The sequence below is a fragment of the Coturnix japonica genome, chromosome 9 (assembly GCF_001577835.2).
Source record: "Coturnix japonica isolate 7356 chromosome 9, Coturnix japonica 2.1, whole genome shotgun sequence".
In the NCBI taxonomy this organism is placed as follows: domain Eukaryota; kingdom Metazoa; phylum Chordata; class Aves; order Galliformes; family Phasianidae; genus Coturnix; species Coturnix japonica.
The window spans coordinates 3,283,560-3,302,798 of record NC_029524.1 but is presented as its reverse complement, the minus strand read 5'-3'; the positions used below and the strand labels follow the sequence as shown (position 1 = coordinate 3,302,798).

Sequence of the window (19,239 nt, the reverse complement as noted above, 5' to 3'; positions counted from 1 at the left end):
TTCCGATAAGATCGTTAACGATGCACAGCTCCATCCCACCCGCGGGGCTGTCACCGTGTCCCCACCGCTCTGACACAGCCCCGTCCGGCAGCGAAATGGTGCGGGCGTCGTGGGTGAAGGAAATGGGAGAGACCTGGCCGGAGTCCCGGCATCCTCCTCCTCCTCCTCCTCCTGCCCGGCCCCACCTCCCCGGTCCCGCTTAACTGCGGCCGCGGGGCCGCCGCATCCCGTGTGTAACCGCCCCGCCATGCTGAGGCTGCTGCTGCTCTGCGGAGCCCTGAGCTGCGGGGCATCGAGCGACGGTGAGGGCTGCGGGGATGCGTGGGGACACGCGTGGAGGAGTGGGACGCTTGGGACGCCACGGGGCTGGAGGGTGAGATGGGGAGGGACAACAGGTGACATGGGTGTCTCCTTCCAGCCCCGCTTACCTTCACCATGCTGCAGTGGACGCAGGTGTCCGACGGCAGCTCCGTCTTTTGGGGTAACGCCACGCTGGGCGGGCGGCTCAGCCACCTCCTGGACAACCGCAACGTCACTCAGGTGCTGCCCCTGGAGCCGCCCGCTGCCTGGGCACGGCAACGGGACACGGTGAGCAGCTACCTGAGCTACTTCAGCGCCATAGTGCAGGTCTTCAGCAAGGAGAGGCCCCTCAACTGTGAGTGCTGCTGGGGGCCGTGGGGCTGTGCTGATGGGGGTGGCTGCTCGGGGACAGGGACCCAAGGAGCTGAGGGCAGCCCTTGGGCTGAGGGTTTACCATGGGGTCACTGCTTGGAAGGGGGATGCTGAGGGTGAGGAGGTTGTGTCCCTGCATAGGGCGCTGCTGGGGCTGTGCTCTGACATCTCTCTCTACATCCCCTCTACTCATGTTCCTCCCCAGAGCTCGTTTTGCCTCCATTCATTTCTGCACCTGGTGCAATCTCTCTCACCCTGGGTCTCCAGTGCTTGCCCCATCCCCATGTCCATGCTATATCTCATATCCCATGTGAGAGCCATGAGGAGCTCACTGTGCGCAGGGCAGCTTCCAAATGGAAAGCCACAGGGAGTCCAGGTGTTGCATAGAGCAGCTGGATCCTGACACCCTCCATCTCACAGACACCCAGCTCCTGCTCTGCCGCCTGGGCTGCTGCCTCTTCCCCAACGGCACAACCCGCAGCTTCTACGAGGTGTCCCTCAATGGAACGGCCTTCCTCACCTTCCACGTCCCCAGCGCCACCTGGGAGCTCCGCTGGCCACGCAGGGACCCGGTGGCCACTTATGCCCGTCGGGAGCTGATGAAATACACTGAGACCACCCATAACCTACAGCACTTCCTCAACACCACCTGCGTGGACATCCTGCGGGCCCAGAGCCCTCAGACAGGTGTGTGCCAGGCACAGCGTGGTGCGGGGGGGTCCCCCTGCTCCCAACACCCATCCCATGGGAATTAGGGTGACGTACCGTTGTTGCTTCTTGCAGGGAAGCAGAGAGGCCGCTCGCACGCCCCGCTGGTGCTGGGTCTGATCCTGGGGGTCTCTGCGGTGGTTGGAATGGCTGTGGGCATCTTCTTGTGCACAGGAGGGAGCTGCTAGCGAAACCACGGCTGTCCTGTGTCACCCTGTGGGCACAGGGGGCCAACCCGGCATCACCCCGGGGGGACCCCAGCTGGGATGGTCCCCCCGCCCCAGGGATGGTGCTCACAGTGCACTGAGGCTTAACATGGAGCCACGCTTGGCCTCGATGCATGAAACGTGGAAAGCCAGAAGAAAGCCCCAAAGGGTGAAGAGGTCGGCATTCAGACCGTGATACATCACCACGCTGGTGTGGAAGGGAGTGGATGCCTGGAGGACAGATGTCACATCTGGGAATGGAACCATCGGTGGCCATCCGTATCTGTGCTCAACAGCCCTGCTTAGGGCCTGGTGCAATAAAGCCCTTCTGCCCCCACACTTGTGCCACAGTTCCTTGCATAGGGGGGTCACACAGCATGCACTGAGCTTGCACGGCCTCAGGAGAGGCTGCAGGGCTCATGCTGCCTGATCTCACCCCAACTGCACACTGCTCAGTTTGGCTGCAGCAGCAATTTATTCCCCTGAGGCCAATTGGTGTCCTTTACTTTCCCTTTACATCCCCACGGTGCACTATAGACGGTTTCTCCCAGACAGATTAAAGGGTTCATCGCTGTCACATATTGGAACAGGACCCCAAAAGCTGGGTGAACAAAGGGGAAGAAAGAGAACAAGGAGCAATGGCAACCCTGGGTGCTGACACCAGGGCAAGGCAGGCCTGTAGAAAGCACAGAGATGGTCACAAACACCTTTTGGCAACGAGGAGGGGAAAGCAAGAACAGAAGTGGGATGGGAGATGACATATCAACGTCCACAACAGGGGATGAAGATCTCTCTCAAGAGACCACAGCTCATATCTGCTGGAGCTGCCAGGCAGCCCTGGCTGCCCTCCATCGTGCAGCCCCCCACCCTTCAGGGGGCTGCTCCAGCAGAGTGAAGCAGCAGCCAAATGTCCTGGGATCCAAAGCAGCAATCGAGGCAAACATCAGCACTCAGCTGGGTGGGAGGCCAGCTGTGCTGTGCATATGGGGAGGGGGGGATGGGGTGAAATCAGAGGGCTGTGTTTGTGGCACAGGGCAGTACCACTGCATCTCCATCACAAGCACAGAGTTGCAGGGCAAGATTTTGCATCGTGGTTCCAAGAGGTTTTGCAACTCACAGGCCATTAGAAAGCAATCTGGTGGCTCTGATGGGTGGCAGCACAAGGAGTGGGGAAACTGTAGGGGGCCAGAAGGAGAGGGCTTGTTTTGTTTCTGTAATGCATCAGCTTTAGACAGCTGGGGCTGCCTCTGCTCTTGGCAGCTCTAGAAAAGCCTTTTTCCCTGTCTGTAGGCCCTGGAAGAGCTCCAGGATGTGGCTGCTCTGCCAGCTCAGAGAAAAGGGCAACAGCTGGAGCCCTTGGGGCCCTACAGCCTTCCCTGGGCACCGCACCCAGAGCCACCCTGTCCCTGGATCACTTCCCTGACGGTGACCGACATCAACCTACACATGACACAAAGGGAAGGGCTATGGCACTCATCTGCACCCCTCCCAGCTCACAGATTCTTCTGCCCACCCCTCAAACTGCCTCATCATAGGGTCACCACTGCCAGCAGCACGCAGGGCCCAGCTGGCAGCCCAGCTCATGTGTAGGGAAGGGTGGGCCCCAGTTGTTGCTTAAGTGCTTGCCATCATCCCCCAGCTGGTAGCCGCTGCCAGGGTCAGTCCTGCAAGCCCTCAGCACAAGTGCCAATCCTCAGCTGTATCCTGTCAGCCACAGGGCCCTTTCCCTTTCTTCCTGGCTTTATCCACCCTGCAGTCCCCTGGGGGTTTTCACCCCCCCCCCCCCCCCCCCCCCCCCCCCCTTAAGAGCAAACAAGGCTTTTCTCTCATCATGCCAAACACTTTCCATCACTCATCCTGCTATTGCTGCCAGCTGAGATAAGGAGCCCAGCCTCTAACACTGTGTGTTGTTGCAGTGAGTAAGGTGATGCCCACAGGCAAGGACTGGGTTTCCCCTTCACCTCCACACAGATCCCATGGGTGTGCACACATAGCCTAGCAGTGATGTGCTCATCCTTTGGGGTGGAACTGCACTCACCCTATAGGGAGGTGCTGGGTGGGAGTGAGGGCTGTACGGCACCTTTGGGGTCACACTGCAGCATCGCTCCTGCTCCCCTCACACAGGGTGTCCCTCCATCCTCCTGGCACCACATTTAGGTCTCCCTCACCCCAAACCACTGCATCTTTTGCTCATCACCAGGACAAGAAGAGTTTATCCTCAACATAAACACACTCTGTGCTCAATGCCTGTGCTGCAATCATCAGCACTGCTCAGGACTAAACAAGCTCTGTTCCTCTGAACTGTCCTCAAAGGTCACGTTGTGACAGCCCCAGATGCTTTCATCTGTGGAATTTCCAGTTTCCAGACATCCTTTTTAACCCTGCTGCTGCAGTGGGCTGAGCACACTTGCTCCATTCAGGGCAGTGCTGCACAGCCCTCCTAGAGCCAGGGACTTACGTTTTGGTATTGTTTTTGACTCACAGTGAGTTTGGGATCTTTGGAAGCACTGAGATCTTCATCCACCACACTGCCATAATTACACCTTTTACTTCTGTGTTTGCCTTCTCCTATAGGCAGAGGAGCCTCCTGCTGTCTGTCAGCCTCCTGCTGCCAGGGGTGAGCAGGCAGATCCCTGGAAATACTTAGTGACAGAAGAGGCAGGGCTGACACATCCCTCCCACACAGAGGATGCCCGGCTCCTATCAGTGCCCTCTTTCTTTCCTAACACCTCCCAGGTCAGCGTGCCTGGCCCAGCTGGAGGAAACAGGAGGCAAAAGCTGAGCTCTGTCCACAGTCAACACTGAGCACAGCGATGTGGCAAACAGAAGCTGTTGGGCAGTTATTGCACCTCCCTGCCAGCCACAGCTGGGCTGTCCCCTGGGTGGGACAAGCTTCTGTCTGAGTAAGCCATTCCCTTATGAGACCGAGTGAGCAGCTCAGCACTACAGCATGGGAGCAGAGCGGCTGCTATCCAAACACCACCTAAATATCATTTAAAAGAACACCAGTAAGGAACTGCCACTTCACCTTCCTTTCCTGTCCAGCCCCACACAAATTTAAACAGCTGGATTCTGGGCGCCTTCAGGACAGCAGCTCTCCCCTAGCAGCAGTCACCTCTCCCCTCCTATCTCCACTGCCTGGCTCTCCAAAATAGATATGTTTAGATACAGATAAGTACTTTAGAATAACAAGCTCTTCAGGGGAAAAAAAAACCAAGCCAGCCCACACAACCCTTCCAGAAAAGTTTCCATGGATGCTGCTGTTTGGGAACACTTTCACCCCTGCCTGTACTTGGTGAGGAAGGGACACTGTGCAAGCAGTTTAATAGGCTCTAGTAAGAAATAAGGCAGCAGCTGCTCTTGCCTGGCCAAAAGCATCAGGAACAAATCCCCCCTGGGGCCACATGGTTGCTAAGGACCCACATACCAAACACAAAAGCTCCTGTGTATGATCTCAAAACCGCAGCATCTTGTCTAGGGGGCTTTGCAGGCAGCAAACCTGTCTTGGAGTGACTAGATAACTGGGCAAGGTCATTGGGTCAGCAACTGTTGCTTCCCTCTCCTCAGAACATGTAGGTTGTCATAATGCTTTCTGGAAAAGCCATCCTATACCACAATTTCATCATCATCTACCTTTGATGAACACTGCTGTCCCGGGAAGCTGACCAGATAACCAGCAGTAGTACCCAGGCTGGCTGAGCAAGAAAGAACAGGTGGTCTTATTCATCTCTGATCAGTGAGGTTGCACATCTCCAAGAAGAATACATTCTCTCTGAGCCTATCCAGAGACAGCAGGATGCAGCAAGGGGGGAGTAACAAAGCACTTATGGTAGCAATGGAATCTTGACCTAGAGCTGAGGGAGCCTGTGGTTAGACTCTGGAAGAACATGCAACTTGGAGGTGATCAGAAGCATTCACTTTGTAAATCACAATCCTCTTCTAGGCAGGCAATAAAACCATTTGCTTTTTAAAACACACCCTTCTCAAAGTGGCAAGAGCTTCTCCAAAAACATGTTTCGAGGACAAGTGTCTTGATAAAAGAATTGAACGACATCTCTGCATCTGAACTGCTAATCCTTTCCTTGCACAAGGCTGTGTGAGATAAAGCAGTCCACGTGTGCTATGACTCACTCACGCTGGTTAAGCTTTACTGAGAGAGAGGACGCAGTATCTCACAGCCACCAATCACTGCAGAACCTGGGGATCACAGGGACAGACACATCTTCTGAGGTCTGGACTTTCTGAGTGCTGGTCTTTCCTGGAGCCAACGCAGCCAAATCCCAAGTGGAACATTTGAACAATAACCTTGCAAGCACTAATGCATGCTGCTTCCTGGAAAGACAGAACAGAAACCTTGGGAGCTTGTGTGAAGGCAGGGACAGCAGCAAATCCCAACTGCACACATACACTACACAGCAGGGAAAAGAAGGCAGCAGGAAGCCTGGTAGGATTTGAGTTTTTTTTTCTGTTTTTCTTCTTGGATCATGTCTCAGTGAATTACCTGCACCACAAACAATGGAGCTGTTCTCTGTTGACTTGTGCTTTGCTCTCACACCGGCAAATACTGTGGTTTGGCAGCTATTGTTACTGTTCAGCATAGCACCGGCCTCTTAGAGCAGCACTGATCCACAATGGAAAGGGAAAAACATCCTACAGGAAGGAAAAGGATTAGCATGAAAAGGAAAAGCAGTGGCGGGCAGAAGTAGTTGCGTTCACAATACATGCCCTGCCTGCTGCTGGGGGTTGGGGTAGGAAGGGTTACATTACAGCCAAAATCTCACACGCAGAAGGTGAGACCTGGCTATAGTTTTCAGCTTTATCTCTGTACCAGCAGCACAGGGCATGTTGGTTGGGGTAGGAAGAAAGGCGGGCCATGCAGCTGTCAGCAAATAGACCCTTGTAGCATACACTGACACAACAGGAACCAGTGCAGCCCTGACAGGTGTGTCTGTCTTTGAAATCTAAGGTTTCTTAATCAGAGCCAAGGGGAGAGGCGGGGCACAGAGCTGCCTACAGAGACCTGGAAACAGCAGGTCAAACAGGCTGATGCTCTAGGTAGCAGTCTCAGCCAGGATTAACACCTCAAGCTCTAATGAAGACTTAGAGGAAGACTGAGGGTTATGCACCCTGGGTTCCCTGAGCCCCATACTTTGCTCTGCCAAAACAAATATACAAAGGATCCAGCAGGAAACCTTCCCAGTGCTGCTGCTTCCACTGCGTCAGCTCCTGCTGCTGCTGGGTGGGACACGGCTGGACCATTGCAGCACAATGCCACAGCTCTCCTCCTAACTCAGATCTGTGCTGCTTTAACTTGAAAGCAAAGGAAAGCCCTTAACAACAAAAGCAACTTCCAGTTTCCTGCTGCCGCTCCCCTAGAAAGCACTTCCCAGTTCACAAGCAGATCTTATTCACTTCCCAGCTCAGGGAAGGAAGAATAAAGCAGCAGCAGCCATCCCACTTTGCAGCCCTAAGGAGCACGGGATGAAGATGCAGAGCAGCATCCTACACCACCAACTGACTCATCTCTCTCCCTGCCTGCATCCCTGTCACAGCAAAGCAGCACGAGGCTGACTGACGCAGGCACCTCTGGGAACCTTCTTAGCTACCACTCCCAAAGTTCTTGCAAATAACATGCAGAGACAAGCATTTCTGACAAGGATGCTTAAAGGAGCAGCGCCTCCATGATGGACATCAGTGCAGCACAGGTCTCTCCCTGATGAGTTGCTGGGCCCTTGGTTCAATTAAAACAACTATGGAGCTTTTGCTGGTTTTAGCAGCAGTAGATTCACCCTCTGTGACAGCTCACAGCAAGACGATCACAAGTCCAATGACCTGCAGCTCTACCAGAGTAAGGGCTGCTGAAATACATAAGCAGGGAGTTTTATTGCCATTCCAACTCAAACATCTTTATTTCTGCACTGTTACCTTCCCCATCCTCACAGAGGACGGAGCGCAGGAGGGAAGTAAACTTTGCCAGACAACTGTTGGTTACATTCAGGGACTAGGAAGAATAAGATCATGAAGAGTCACTGCCATTATTTTCCCCATAATCTCACGCTGAAAGTCCAAAGAGTCTCAGCTAAGCTGCTGCAACTCTGAATTTAAAACTGAGCATTGACTTTTGGGATAACAGACCTACTTTGTAGTAAGGAGAGTGCACAGGAGCTTTCAGAAACTCCTTCCCTTGCTTTCCCAGCCACACATGGGCCTAACATGTTCTGCAAAGACCCTCCTGCCAGCCCACCCCCAACAACACCTGCATGCCTGCCCAAGAAGCACTCACTCCAAAGCAACACCACACTCTGGACTCAGAGGGAAAGGGGAAGAAGATCTGGGATTTAAATCAAACCAAAAGAAGAAAAACCCAGAGATCAACATGGAGGACAAAACAGGAGAAGCTATGAAAATATGCTGAGATGGTCGAGAAAAGTCACATCAAAATATATTTAAAAACCAGGAATTCCAATCTGTGTGGAATTTAAAACTCCTTTTCCCACTTTTCTGTCTGCACAAGGAATTCTTGTTGTTCCGGGACATGGAACATGAAAAGCAGCACCCATTGTGTCCTGAAAAGGGTAGTCTTCCCCCCCTCCCAACTCATCTGAACAATTCCACCAAAAAGAAATTATATATACCTTAACAACCACCCCACCCTCCCTGTTTTCCATTCTACAGCGGGCAGGAGGAAGAACTGCAAACAGAGATGACTTTTGATTAAAGTCCTTTTTTCCCCCCTCACCACCATCAATATCCCTGCAATCCGTTGTACACCTTCTGCACAGATCCTTGTTTCAACAGCTGTTTGAGACCTGCAAAAGAAATGAAAGCATTACCAATACAGCACAAACAGGAGGAAGACTGCAGTTGCTGTTCATTCCATTTACAGATCAGACATAGGGGCCCTATGGCACTAGCCTCAAGCTTGATCACACATTTCTGAATAACAGGAAAAAAAAACAGACACCAGAAACATCATTTAAACAACAAAGAAAATCTCCCCAAATTCAGGGGCACAGCAGCTTTACTCTGCTCCTTCAGCATTCCTGCCAGCAGAAATAAGACTAAATAGGACCAAACAATAAGTCAATGCCTCCAGGGAGAAAAAGGGAGAAAATCTCCCTCACTACAATTTCAGAGCAGCACACCACCTCGAGATCCTCACAGCTCTGCAGACGGCTAAGGCTGAGTCCCAGAGCTGCTTTGCTATTGAAGTCGAGAACACGTTTGTCATCTTAAGTACAACTGCATCAAGAAGCAGCTTTATGAGCATTGCCAGAGTTGAATTCCAGTAGCTCAACTCATCTACTCAGCTCCCTTTACAGCCCTACAAAAATCCTCTAGCACTGAGTTTGGGAAAGCTTCCCAAGTTCCTCCTGAACTTGTCAGCTAAAGAAACTCACATGAATAACTACAGAAGAGAGGTTTTCACGCTCAGAAGTAGTACCTGGGAATATTACTGACTGCTAGAATTAGTCCCTAGAGAGTAAGCTTGTTTCTTGCATCTGCAGACTTGATAGTACCCTACTGAAAGCCTGCATTTATATGTTTTGAAAGCCACTGTGTTACAAAGGGGTCTAAAGGAGCATCACTAGGTTGGATTCAGTGCCATCCTCCCCACTTCTGGAAAGCCATTCATAAAACATTTCAAAGAATTGATGACCTGATGTCCTGTCAGCACTCAGGTTTTACCAGAGCTGGATAAGAGAACAGGAAGGCGAGTCAGCACTGAAACCATAGCAGCTAATCTAGTGGGGTCAGCATGGCCAGAAAAAGACTAGCAGGTCTTTACTGCTACTTAAGGGTCAAGCCTGAACAAAAGAAGCAGGCTGTCAAGAATCTACATGATGCACTTTTTCCTGAGGTAGAATCAACGGGGACTCCCTCTTCAACAGCAGCCAGGACTCCCAGCCCTGGTCATGGGATAGCCCTGCTCTGATCAGCACCAGAAAGGATCACACAGGCAGGATCTGAGATTGTGAGATTGAACTCCTCACATCATGGGTAACTTCCAAATTATAAGAACAGCAATAATAAAACCCCACTAAGTTGCTTTAAACCCAACTAAATTCTGCTACTGGGTATCTCCAAAACAGCATCAGCTTCACAATAACAAGCACTGGCAGCTGGCTTGCAGCTCAACATGACAGGATTTGTCCTGCCTCAGATCAGCCTGCTGGACTGAGGCCAGAGTCCTGGTGAAAAGTCCTGGGCTGGATGCTGACATTTGTAGAACAGATCAGATTAGGCTGCCTAGAAAATACCTCAGTAGTTATCAGCTTTAAGCAAGGCACGTATGAAGGGAGAAGCACAACCAGTTATTAAAATCAACTGACTTACCACAGAACAACCCCCCTAACTTTCGGGCATGCAAGTCATTCAGAAAAAACTAGTTTAAGAGATTATGTGTCTCCCCGCAACCTTTGCCCTGCTTGTCTATCTTAAACAATTCTGACTACCGGGACTACTGTGCCTTTAGCCCCATCAGAATACTGGAAAACAGTCCTGGAAAGAACTGGAAGTAGGAGGCTGGCAGCCACTTCCTGGCTAATGTGTGAGTAGATGTGCCTTCTGGCAATGCAGCCTCTCGAAAGGAAGGACATAACTGAAGAAAGGTGAGTTCCAGTAACCCTGAAAAGCATGGCATTAGTACTACTTTTGTACCTTGTTTCCTGCTGGCTAGCCCTTAAGCATCTGCATGCTGGCCTGAAAGATAACCTCATTAGCTCACAGGAAATGTTAGTATTTATCCCCAGTGTTGAAGGCTTGGTTCTGACAGCCAGGAATCTTGATATTTGGTTCTAATGTGCTCTTAGATATTTAACGGAGCCAGCTTAAAGTTCTTCCTGACATCACGAGCTGGTGACAGGTCACAGCACAACTTGGGCGCTGCTGCCTGCTCCTGCTCACTGAGCACTGAGGCTAAAACACGGAGAATAAACAAACCCCAGCAGTAATGGATTACGGACAAGAGATATAGTCACTTCTGATCAACATGCAATAAATTCCCTGATACCACCCAGACAGAGAAGAGCCTGTTGTTTCTCTGATTCCAGAGCATCAGCATCATGTTCTCAGTGTCTTCTGCCTGCCCCAGGAGCCATCCATATGGTTTTGAGATAAGAAATTAGGAACAGTGCCAACAATAAGAAAAAGGGATGTTTTGAATGCCGAGGCCTACACTCTTCCTCTGAGTGTACGCACTGAACTGCTGTCACACACCATGAACAGACCTATTCCCTCATAAAACTCCATAAATCCCTACATGTTTGGAGATACTCTAGCACACAAGAATGCATCTGACTGCTTACCCAGTCACCTTCCCCTAGGAAGGGTGGGATTGCTTCAGCAAAGTATGAAACACCCAAAGGCCCTGTGCTTGAACATGCTCATGTCTGTACCACCACCTCCTAGGCATGCTTGCTAGCAGTTCTGACAGTCACACAGGACTCTGTCATTGCTTCTAGCCCACAGTCTTCTCTCAAACTGAGAGCAGCAGACTGAAAAAAAATCTCAGTTCCAACTGAGAGGCGCTGCTGCCATGTGCAGCATTGAGAAGAGCAGCACAGTGTGGAAGGAAAAGGCCTTGAACTGATACAGACACAGACACCCCAGCCTGGATAGCTGTAGAAAGGCTGCAAGAGGATATACTGCAGATGACTGGTCAACCCAGAGCTGTATCTCCAAGTAGTAGCTCACACAGCAATGTCAACACAGCAGGAAGTGCTGAAAAGAGACCACACAGGGCTTGGCTGCCCTCTACACACTTCAGGAGCACAGGAAAGCTACACATTTGCTTCCCCCTAGCAGGACAGCTTCCAGAATCAACTAAAACAGCACATTCAGGGTGATCCTACCTTCTTCTGACCAGCAGAAAGAAGCTGGGAAGCAGGATTTTTTTTTCTGTAGGAGAGCTGCACTGGTATGTGCAGGAACTTCTTTGCCCCACAGCAGAGGATGGGGCTCCTTGACACCTACTCTGATGCCTTGAGCAGATCAGGAGAACCCACTGCAAAAGCTGACAAAGCAGAGATCAATTTCCAGCTAGGAGTATAGTATTTAGCCTCCTGACAGCATCAGGAGTTCTACACTTTTCACTCAAGAGATTCCTTTTTGGCACTGATGCTGATCTCACCTACAAAACAGGTGCATGTGTCTTCACTGCGCACTTCCTTCCTACACATGCACAAAGCACTTATGGTAGAGGGAGATGTACAGAGGCACAGACCCCACCCACTGCTGTACAACACTGCTCACCCTTGACTGTAGAAGGATTTTCACAAATCTGGAGTATCCAAGTAGAAATCTTGTGATCTTATTCCAGGAAAGGCCAATCAGATAGGGGCTAAGCCCAGTAAGTCCCTCAGTTCAGACATATGGCCAGCTACAAAACACAGCACTGCTAACTGTGCCAAGTGAAACAACCAAGTGCAACATCTTCACCTAATCCTGTTCCCTAGAAATGCAGCAGCCAAGCTTGCAGCCTTCAAAAGAAAATGATAGTTATTCACAGGGCACTTGGCCAACCATATTATGCTATTCAAGGGGTAAGTGGTAATGAAAGTCTTTCCTGATCACTACAGGCCGGCAGTGCCATTACACCAACTTCTTACCAGCTTCTGTGAGAGATCTGTGCAGCCCAAAGCCACAACAGAGCTTTGTAACACCCACCTTCTCGCTGTTCGCTGGTCAACTGCTCTTTGGGGAACTCCACATCAAATGTTATTATTAGTGAGCCTTTGATATTGTTGTTATCGAAATTTGGAAGACCTTCTCCTTTCTTCCACAGTTTGGCCCCAGGTTTAGTAATTTTATCCCGAGCCACATGAACCTGGAGACAAAAGAAATTTGAGAACATTACTTTTGTTCTATGCATACATCCCAGTCCCTTGAATGTCCTCCGCAGCCCACTGGAAAGCTTCAACTGACACTGATTCCTTGCCAAAGCCCACGATATTCAAGGGAACAGACAGCATTACTGCCAGGATACTGAAGACAACACATGCAGTTGCTACTCTGATGGGCTGGAACCTTGATCCTCATCATTCACTCCTTGTACCAAGCCTGTTTTGACTCTGGATAAATTGGTCTGGAGGTCTCTAGCAAAGCCAACCAGAAAAGGCCAGCAGGTAGATTTTACTTATTTAGAGCAAGAAAGCAAATCTTTTCCTCACCTTGTGCCCATCCAAGTGGGCTATATCCATTTCAAAGCCTGTAAGTGCCTCGACCAGCGAGATTGTCACGTTTGTGTATAAGTCATCTCCTCTTCTTTCAAAGACTGGGTGCCTGCGGAAATAAGAGATTGTAGCTTTCCTCCTTTTCCCATGGAAAAGGAGATTCTCCAGCTTCCTCCCATCCATTTGTGAAAAGAGATTGGAGACTTCACATAAACCAGAGAGGAAGTCAAGAATGAATGAAACTTAGCTTTGTTTTCCTGTGTGCAAAGCATCCTACTTATAGCCTTTCTATTTCCAGAGCAGTGAGTGGTAAGGAGTGTCAAATTGTGACTCATCCAGTCTTTCCTTGCAGCACATTTTCTTACAATAGGGAAATAGTATGTTTATGGAAAAAGGAGATATCACATGATTCAGGCAGGGACTAATCTATGCCAGAATTCAAGGGAAACAGAAGTAGAATACCACTGCAGCATCGTGACAGCAGTGAATCTCTAGAATCCTCAGGATTGAACATCCTGCACCGTCCCGAATACCTGAGCCCTGATTGTACTGAAGGATAAACTAGACACAAGCCAAGCAGGCAACACTAGCCAGAAAACTGTTTGCAAGTTCCTTGATAGTAACTAGAAAGAGTGGTCTAACAAGGCCAGTCACTTACTTGAGAACCTTTATTCGGAAACGCAAATCACCTGGCTCCCCATCCACATGGGGTTCCCCTGTGAAGGAAGAAGAGCTGTTTATCCGGCCAGAAACAGCTAAAGAGACAAGCAGCATATTAAATACAATAGAGATTTGCAGCTCATATGTCAAAGGGAAAAAAAAACCAACCAGTTGTTTCTCTTGTGACTAAAACCCTGCTGACATGTATTTCTTTTACTAAACAGTTTAGGATTTTCAGAGTGCTACTTCAAATTCACCCCTCTCTGCTGTTCTGAAGACCTGCCCGCGCAGTAATGAGAACCATCCTTTAATAAATAAAGGACATAACCTCCTTCTATAGGAGGGATTCCTTCACATACTGGAGTATGGGGCAAATGTTCTTTAATATTTCTTAACAAAAGGAGAGAATCTCAAGAGTGTTACCCAGACTTGCAAAGACCAGGCTACTGGATTTGAGCAGCACACTCTGGATGCAGAACTTCACATAACGTGTCCTGAACATTTACCTAAAGCAGAGCTGGGACACTTTCACACTGCCATAAAGATCAGCCTTGTATTAGAGAAAAGAAGCAAGTCATAAGCTGGGCACTGCCCGTATACATACCCTCACCAATGAAGGGATATTCCATACCGTCCCTCACACCTGGCTCTATTTCCACTTCTAGCGTTCGCTCTTCATTCACAAGCCTGCAAGGGGGAATATGCAAGCACAGTTTTCAGCATTAGGTGGTAGCATTTGCTTTGTTACTGGAAAATGAGAACACCCCTACAAATGACACATTCCTTGCTTACACTTAGAGCTGGAAGCCAAATGCTGCCCTTCTCACTTATTTACAAATTGAGTAAGTTCTTCGTCTAATAGATCTACTCATTTCTACTTTAATAATTAAGACTGTCTTCTTGGAAACGAGAAACCCGTGTTAAGTGCTTTGATATTCCCCAGATATTCCTGGTTGTACAGACACTCTTCTCCCTCTAGTGGCAGGTTTTTGAATTAACAGCATATAGCACTGAAGAGCACAACTCACTTGACATTGGGACATTCATCGCAAACAACTTCTTGAGTCATCTGGAAACGCCCAGGGCCCAGCTGTGTGGTCCTCATCTCCTGCCGGCAATTGCATTTCCGTTTGCCAGGTGCCTGTCTTGCCACTGGCTTGTTCCTGACAACCTGCAACCAAGAGGAAGAAGCTGACACCAGCACACACGCCAGCACCCCAGGTCTTGATCACACAATCTGAATACAGCAGCCAATCCAGTCATCTGAAACTTGGTAACATTGGAGAGACCAACAGGCCAGCAAACTTACTTCTACGAAGTTTCCTGAATACACCTCCTCCAGTGTAACCTCCAGGTCCACAATGATGTCGCTGCCCCGAGGGATGTTCCTGTCCTGTTGGCGAGGGCTACCTCCAAACATGAATCCAAAGTCCCCAAAAAAGCTGGAGAGAAACACACCAGTTAGTTCTGGAAGGAATTCTGGCCAAGAAGCCAGCCACCTAAGGCAGGACCAACGGGTGCCTGAGATTTCTTTGCTTAGGAAAACCAAGCTGTTTATGTGGGAAGACAACGCTGGTTTCAATTCACTGATCTTGGAGATGGGACCAAGACAAGACACACAAGAACAACATGTGGAATATGTGTGCATTTCTTCATATCCTTAACTGTCACTGCCTCCTGACTAGGTGCGAGGTCTTAACACTGAATTGACCCGCATCAAATTCACGCACAAGCATCACAGAATTAAAGCTCTGACTGTGAAATAACTCAAACAGGTAAAACCTCCTTACTGTGAGAAGATGTCTCCATGGGAACTCTGGTGCCCATCCTTCAACCCCTCCTCGCCATACGCATCGTACTGTTTCCTCTTCTCCTCATCTGACAGCACCTGGCAAGAGGACACAGAAGGACAAGGTGTTCACCCACAGGGCACCTGGATGCTTACACAAAGCTCAAAGAGGAGCCTTTTCAGAGCTCTTAGATGGGGGGCAAGTAGAAGTGCATTACAGCACAGAAGCATTGGCTAGAACTTGCCTGCTGTGCTTGGAAATTAAACATTTCTTGTGTTGTTTAACCTCATAAAAGTTAGAATTAATATATTAAAATGGCAGATGCAACACAGAGGATATTAAAAATATATTGAGTTTACTCTGAATGAGTTGAGAGAGACTCAGAAGGGGATAATAACTCAAAATCATGTCTTACAAAGCAGGAACTGCTCCTCTGTGAAAAGAAGAAAATCACGTAACATGTAATAGAGCCCTGGTTTCTCAGTTCTTTAAGCACGTGGAATTCATTTATCTGACACATAGTTCATAATTATTAGCAATGACAGCAAGTTTGCCTACCAAGCTGAACCTGCTGAGTACAATAACTCCACACCAACTTCAACACTGACTCAGTTCCTATGGGCAGCAAAATTCAGGAGCAATCTCAGTCCTGAGGTAGAACAGTGCATCCCAATAGACAGCACTCAAGGTCACAAAGCTTCAGTTTTAATTCCTAGGTATTATCTTTGCTTTTATTCTCCACTCCACAGATTTCCAGCCAGATTTTGCCTTCCTTCCCTTTCCTGGCCCACTGGCTATTTTTTGGAAGGCTGAAGTTGCCAGGTTAGATTTCAGAGAGGAATGGAAACAGCTGGAGAAAAGCTGGTTTAATGATGAAAGGCAGCCTCCAATTGTAGGTAATGATAAATGCCAGCAGCAAGAGAGGTTAGAAGAAAAACAAAACAGTGACTTGAAGTACTGGCTTCACCTTTCCAGGACTAAAGGTTAAGAGCTCAGCTCTCCCTGTGCCGCCTAAGATATGCAACACAACACCCACCTGAGAAAACTGGGTTAAGTTCCACAGTCCATTAATAGACTACTAACAATGTTACAAGAAAGAAAGGAATAAAGAATACAAAATATTTGCTTTTCCATTCACTTTGCTTCCTTAGCAGGCTTCTGGAGGTTCAAGAACACAGCACTCCAAATACTGTATAGAGTTCTTGCCCATGTTAGGTTGCCTCAAAAGCAATGCAATTCAGCAGATAAGCTGAAAACCAAAACCAAGATGAACTCCAGCCCCCAAACCACCCTGACACTAACAGGTGCTACGTGAAGAAGCCTCTTAGCAAAAGAACTCCAGGTTTTATGCTGAAGAAATCAGGCTCTGTATTTTAGTAGCACCTTGGCAAGGGAAAGGAAGGTAAATTGTCACCACTCAATTTTTGCTGCCTCTGCCACTACGTCCTATACTGTTTTATGATTTTACAGCTGCTTCTTCCCTAATATTTTGCTGTAGGAAAGACCCTTTCAACTGCTTCTGTGGTAAGACATAAACTGGAACCCCGAGAACACATAAACGCTCCCTGTGCATTAAGCGCTGTCAAGTACAACAAGGCCCCAGCTCACATAAACTACACCAAGCCCACAGCTTTGAAGCATGAATCAGCCTTCAAATCAAAGACGGTAAATTCCGCATCTCCCACCAAAGAATTATTTACACTCACCAACTTTGTTGTGAGACTAAGTTAACTTATTTAAGAATAGAAGTCTGAACTAAAAGGAACTGTATGACGCACACAAAAAAGTTAATGTCTTTCTTCTGAAAACATTCAAGCTGCTTCTCACCTCACTTCCTCAGTCATTTTATATTTACATGCCAGAAGAAGGAAGCAGCAGCAGGGACAGCAGCAGGAACCTATGGCCACAGGTTCAGCTACAGCATCAGCCCAGGTAGGAAGATAATCCCTTTTACTCCTAAAGATAACAATGGGATACAGATTGTCCTATGGCCTGGCTCCTCAAAGCTAGCACAAACCTCCTACCTAAACTGACAGCTCTTCCTCAGGAGCTTTCCTCTGTTCTATGAGGAGAAGCAGGAAGAAACCAGCAGAAGGGGCCAGGTTCTTATCAGTGGTGTGCAGTGACAGGACAAGGGGCAATGGGCAAAAACTGAAACACAAAGCTCCATACAATCACAAGGAATAATCAATCTCTATGCTGTTGAGGGTGACAGAGCACTGGAACAAGCTGCTCACATTGGTTGTGCAGTCTCCTTCCTTCTCTAGAGGCGTTCAGAACCCACCTGGATGCTTTCTTGTGCAATCTACTATAGGGAACCTACTCTAGCAGGTCTGTTAACTAGATGGGACCCAAGGTCCCTTTTAACCTCTATGATTCTGAGATGGGAAGCTAAAGGACAGAGGACATGAAGGAAACACAGCCCACCATCCACAGCAGAGGGAAAAGCAGACTTTGACTTACAAATGTTGGGTAATAAAACAGTTTATGTGTGATTTATGCAGTGTGTGATGCTAGAAATATGAATTATTACTTAAATGCTATGCCTTAGGATAGATATAACAGAATTCATTAAGCATACGGGGCTTCAGCAATGACTTTTCACCCTTCAACATGTTTACTAGAAGGCGACCAACAGCCTTTCACTTCCTACCAGCCAAAACTTACAGTCACGCTCTACACATACAAACAAATGAGTTCCTGTGCCAACACTCACAGCTGATGCATTCCCTTTTTGTACTCAAACAACTATTAATAAGATCAAACAGCTCGAGCTCCGCACACTCCCCCAGCAAGGTGAACTGCTGCCCTTTATTGCCCTCAAACAAGCGGACTTCCCAGGTCAGCCTGGCAGCCTCTCTGCTTTGTTATCAGGCATCACACCTGAAATTCAACACAGCGTTTAACAGGTGAGAAGGGATGACAGCAGCGCCCCATAGGGAATCATTTATGTGGGAATTCGTCCCTGAGTCTTGACCTCATTGCAGCCTTTCAGTACCTGAAGGGAACTTACTCCCAGGAGGGGAGTAAACTCTTGGAAAGGGCTGACAATAGCAGGACACGGGGAAATGGTTTTAAGTTAAAAGAGGGAAGATTTAGGTTGGATGTTAGGGGGAAGTTCTTCACTAGGAGAGTGGTTAGGCCCTGGAACAGGCTGCCCAGGGAGGTTGTGGATGCCCCGTCCTTGGAGGTGTTCAAGACCAGGTTGGACGGGGCCCTGGGCAACCTGATCTAGTAAAGGTGTATGTTTGGTGGCCCTGCCAGGCAGGGGGGTTGGAACTACATGATCCTTGAGGTCCCTTCCAACCCGGCTCATTCTGTGATTCTGTGACAGCCGTTCTGGACCTGCACATTGCCCTGACAGCCACAGGACGGTGCCTCAACGCCTGGTCCAGCCCGTTGTACCACTCGGTTCCCTCCTGAGCCCCCTTCCCCGCCCACAGCCCATCCCCACCTCATAGGCAGCCCCCAGGTCCTGGAACTTCTCCTGTGCCCGCGGGTCGTCGGGGTTCCTGTCGGGGTGCAGCTGCAGCGCCAGTTTGCGGTACGCCTTCTTGATGTCCTTCACGGAGGCGCCTCGGGACACCCCCAGGATCTTATAGAAATCCCTCCTGAGGGGCGAGACAAGAGAGAAGGCCCCGTCAGCTGGGCCGGGCCGTGCGCTGTGGAGCCGCAGGCCTATAGGAAGGAGGGAGGGGATAAGGGAAGAACAGCCCCCCGGGAGCACTCACCCGGCGGCGGCCTCCCCGCAGAGGCAGAGCAGGAGCAGACACACTCGGCCGAGCCAGCCGGGGGCCATGGCCGGGCCGACAGGAGCCCGCCGCCCGCAGCCCGTCCCTCACACACGAAGCCGGCGCCCGGCCGCAGCCGCCAGCCAATGAGAGCGCGACCCAACCATAGCCGCCAGCCATTGGGGAGCGGCCCGGCCCCGCGCGGATCGAGCTGACAACCAATCGCTTGCGCACACTTCACCACCGCCTCGCGGCCGCGGCCCAATCGCATCGCAGAGAGCCGGAAGGAGAAGACGCC

General features: G+C 49.6%; 2 protein-coding genes across 2 annotated transcripts; one reads left to right on the top strand and one right to left on the bottom strand.

Moving 5' to 3' along the window:
- The first annotated feature begins 4 nt into the window (after positions 1–4).
- On the top strand, positions 5–1,925 carry PROCR (protein C receptor). The gene is made up of 4 exons (XM_015871093.2): positions 5–302; positions 419–655; positions 1,093–1,359; positions 1,456–1,925. The coding sequence occupies exons 1-4, from the start codon at positions 248–250 to the stop codon at positions 1,566–1,568; spliced, it is 672 nt and encodes a 223-aa protein (XP_015726579.2). The 5' UTR covers positions 5–247; the 3' UTR covers positions 1,569–1,925.
- Positions 1,926–7,998: 6,073 nt separating this feature from the next.
- On the bottom strand, positions 7,999–19,085 carry DNAJB11 (DnaJ heat shock protein family (Hsp40) member B11). Its single transcript, XM_015871092.2, has 10 exons — positions 18,942–19,085; positions 18,665–18,821; positions 15,211–15,308; positions 14,730–14,862; positions 14,449–14,591; positions 14,025–14,107; positions 13,419–13,476; positions 12,758–12,869; positions 12,255–12,414; positions 7,999–8,395 (listed from the first exon to the last, which is right to left on the bottom strand). Exons 1-10 carry the CDS (start codon positions 19,007–19,009, stop codon positions 8,331–8,333), a joined length of 1,077 nt encoding a protein of 358 aa, XP_015726578.1. The 5' UTR covers positions 19,010–19,085; the 3' UTR covers positions 7,999–8,330.
- Positions 19,086–19,239: the final 154 nt, after the last annotated feature.

Bases quoted from the DNA above. Each gene is read 5' to 3' on its own strand.
- PROCR (XM_015871093.2), top strand. From the start codon at position 248: ATGCTGAGGCTGCTGCTGCTCTGCGGAGCCCTGAGCTGCGGGGCATCG. The intron at 303-418 runs GTGAGGGCTGCG...GTCTCCTTCCAG, and splicing joins CTGCGGGGCATCGAGCGACG to CCCCGCTTACCTTCACCATG. The intron at 1,360-1,455 runs GTGTGTGCCAGG...TGCTTCTTGCAG, and splicing joins GGCCCAGAGCCCTCAGACAG to GGAAGCAGAGAGGCCGCTCG.
- DNAJB11 (XM_015871092.2), bottom strand. From the start codon at position 19,009: ATGGCCCCCGGCTGGCTCGGCCGAGTGTGTCTGCTCCTGCTCTGCCTC. The intron at 15,309-18,664 runs GTGGGGATGGGC...TCCTCTTGCCAG, and splicing joins ACCTGGGGGCTGCCTATGAG to GTGCTGTCAGATGAGGAGAA. The intron at 14,592-14,729 runs GTAAGTTTGCTG...TCTTGGTTGCAG, and splicing joins ATTCAGGAAACTTCGTAGAA to GTTGTCAGGAACAAGCCAGT.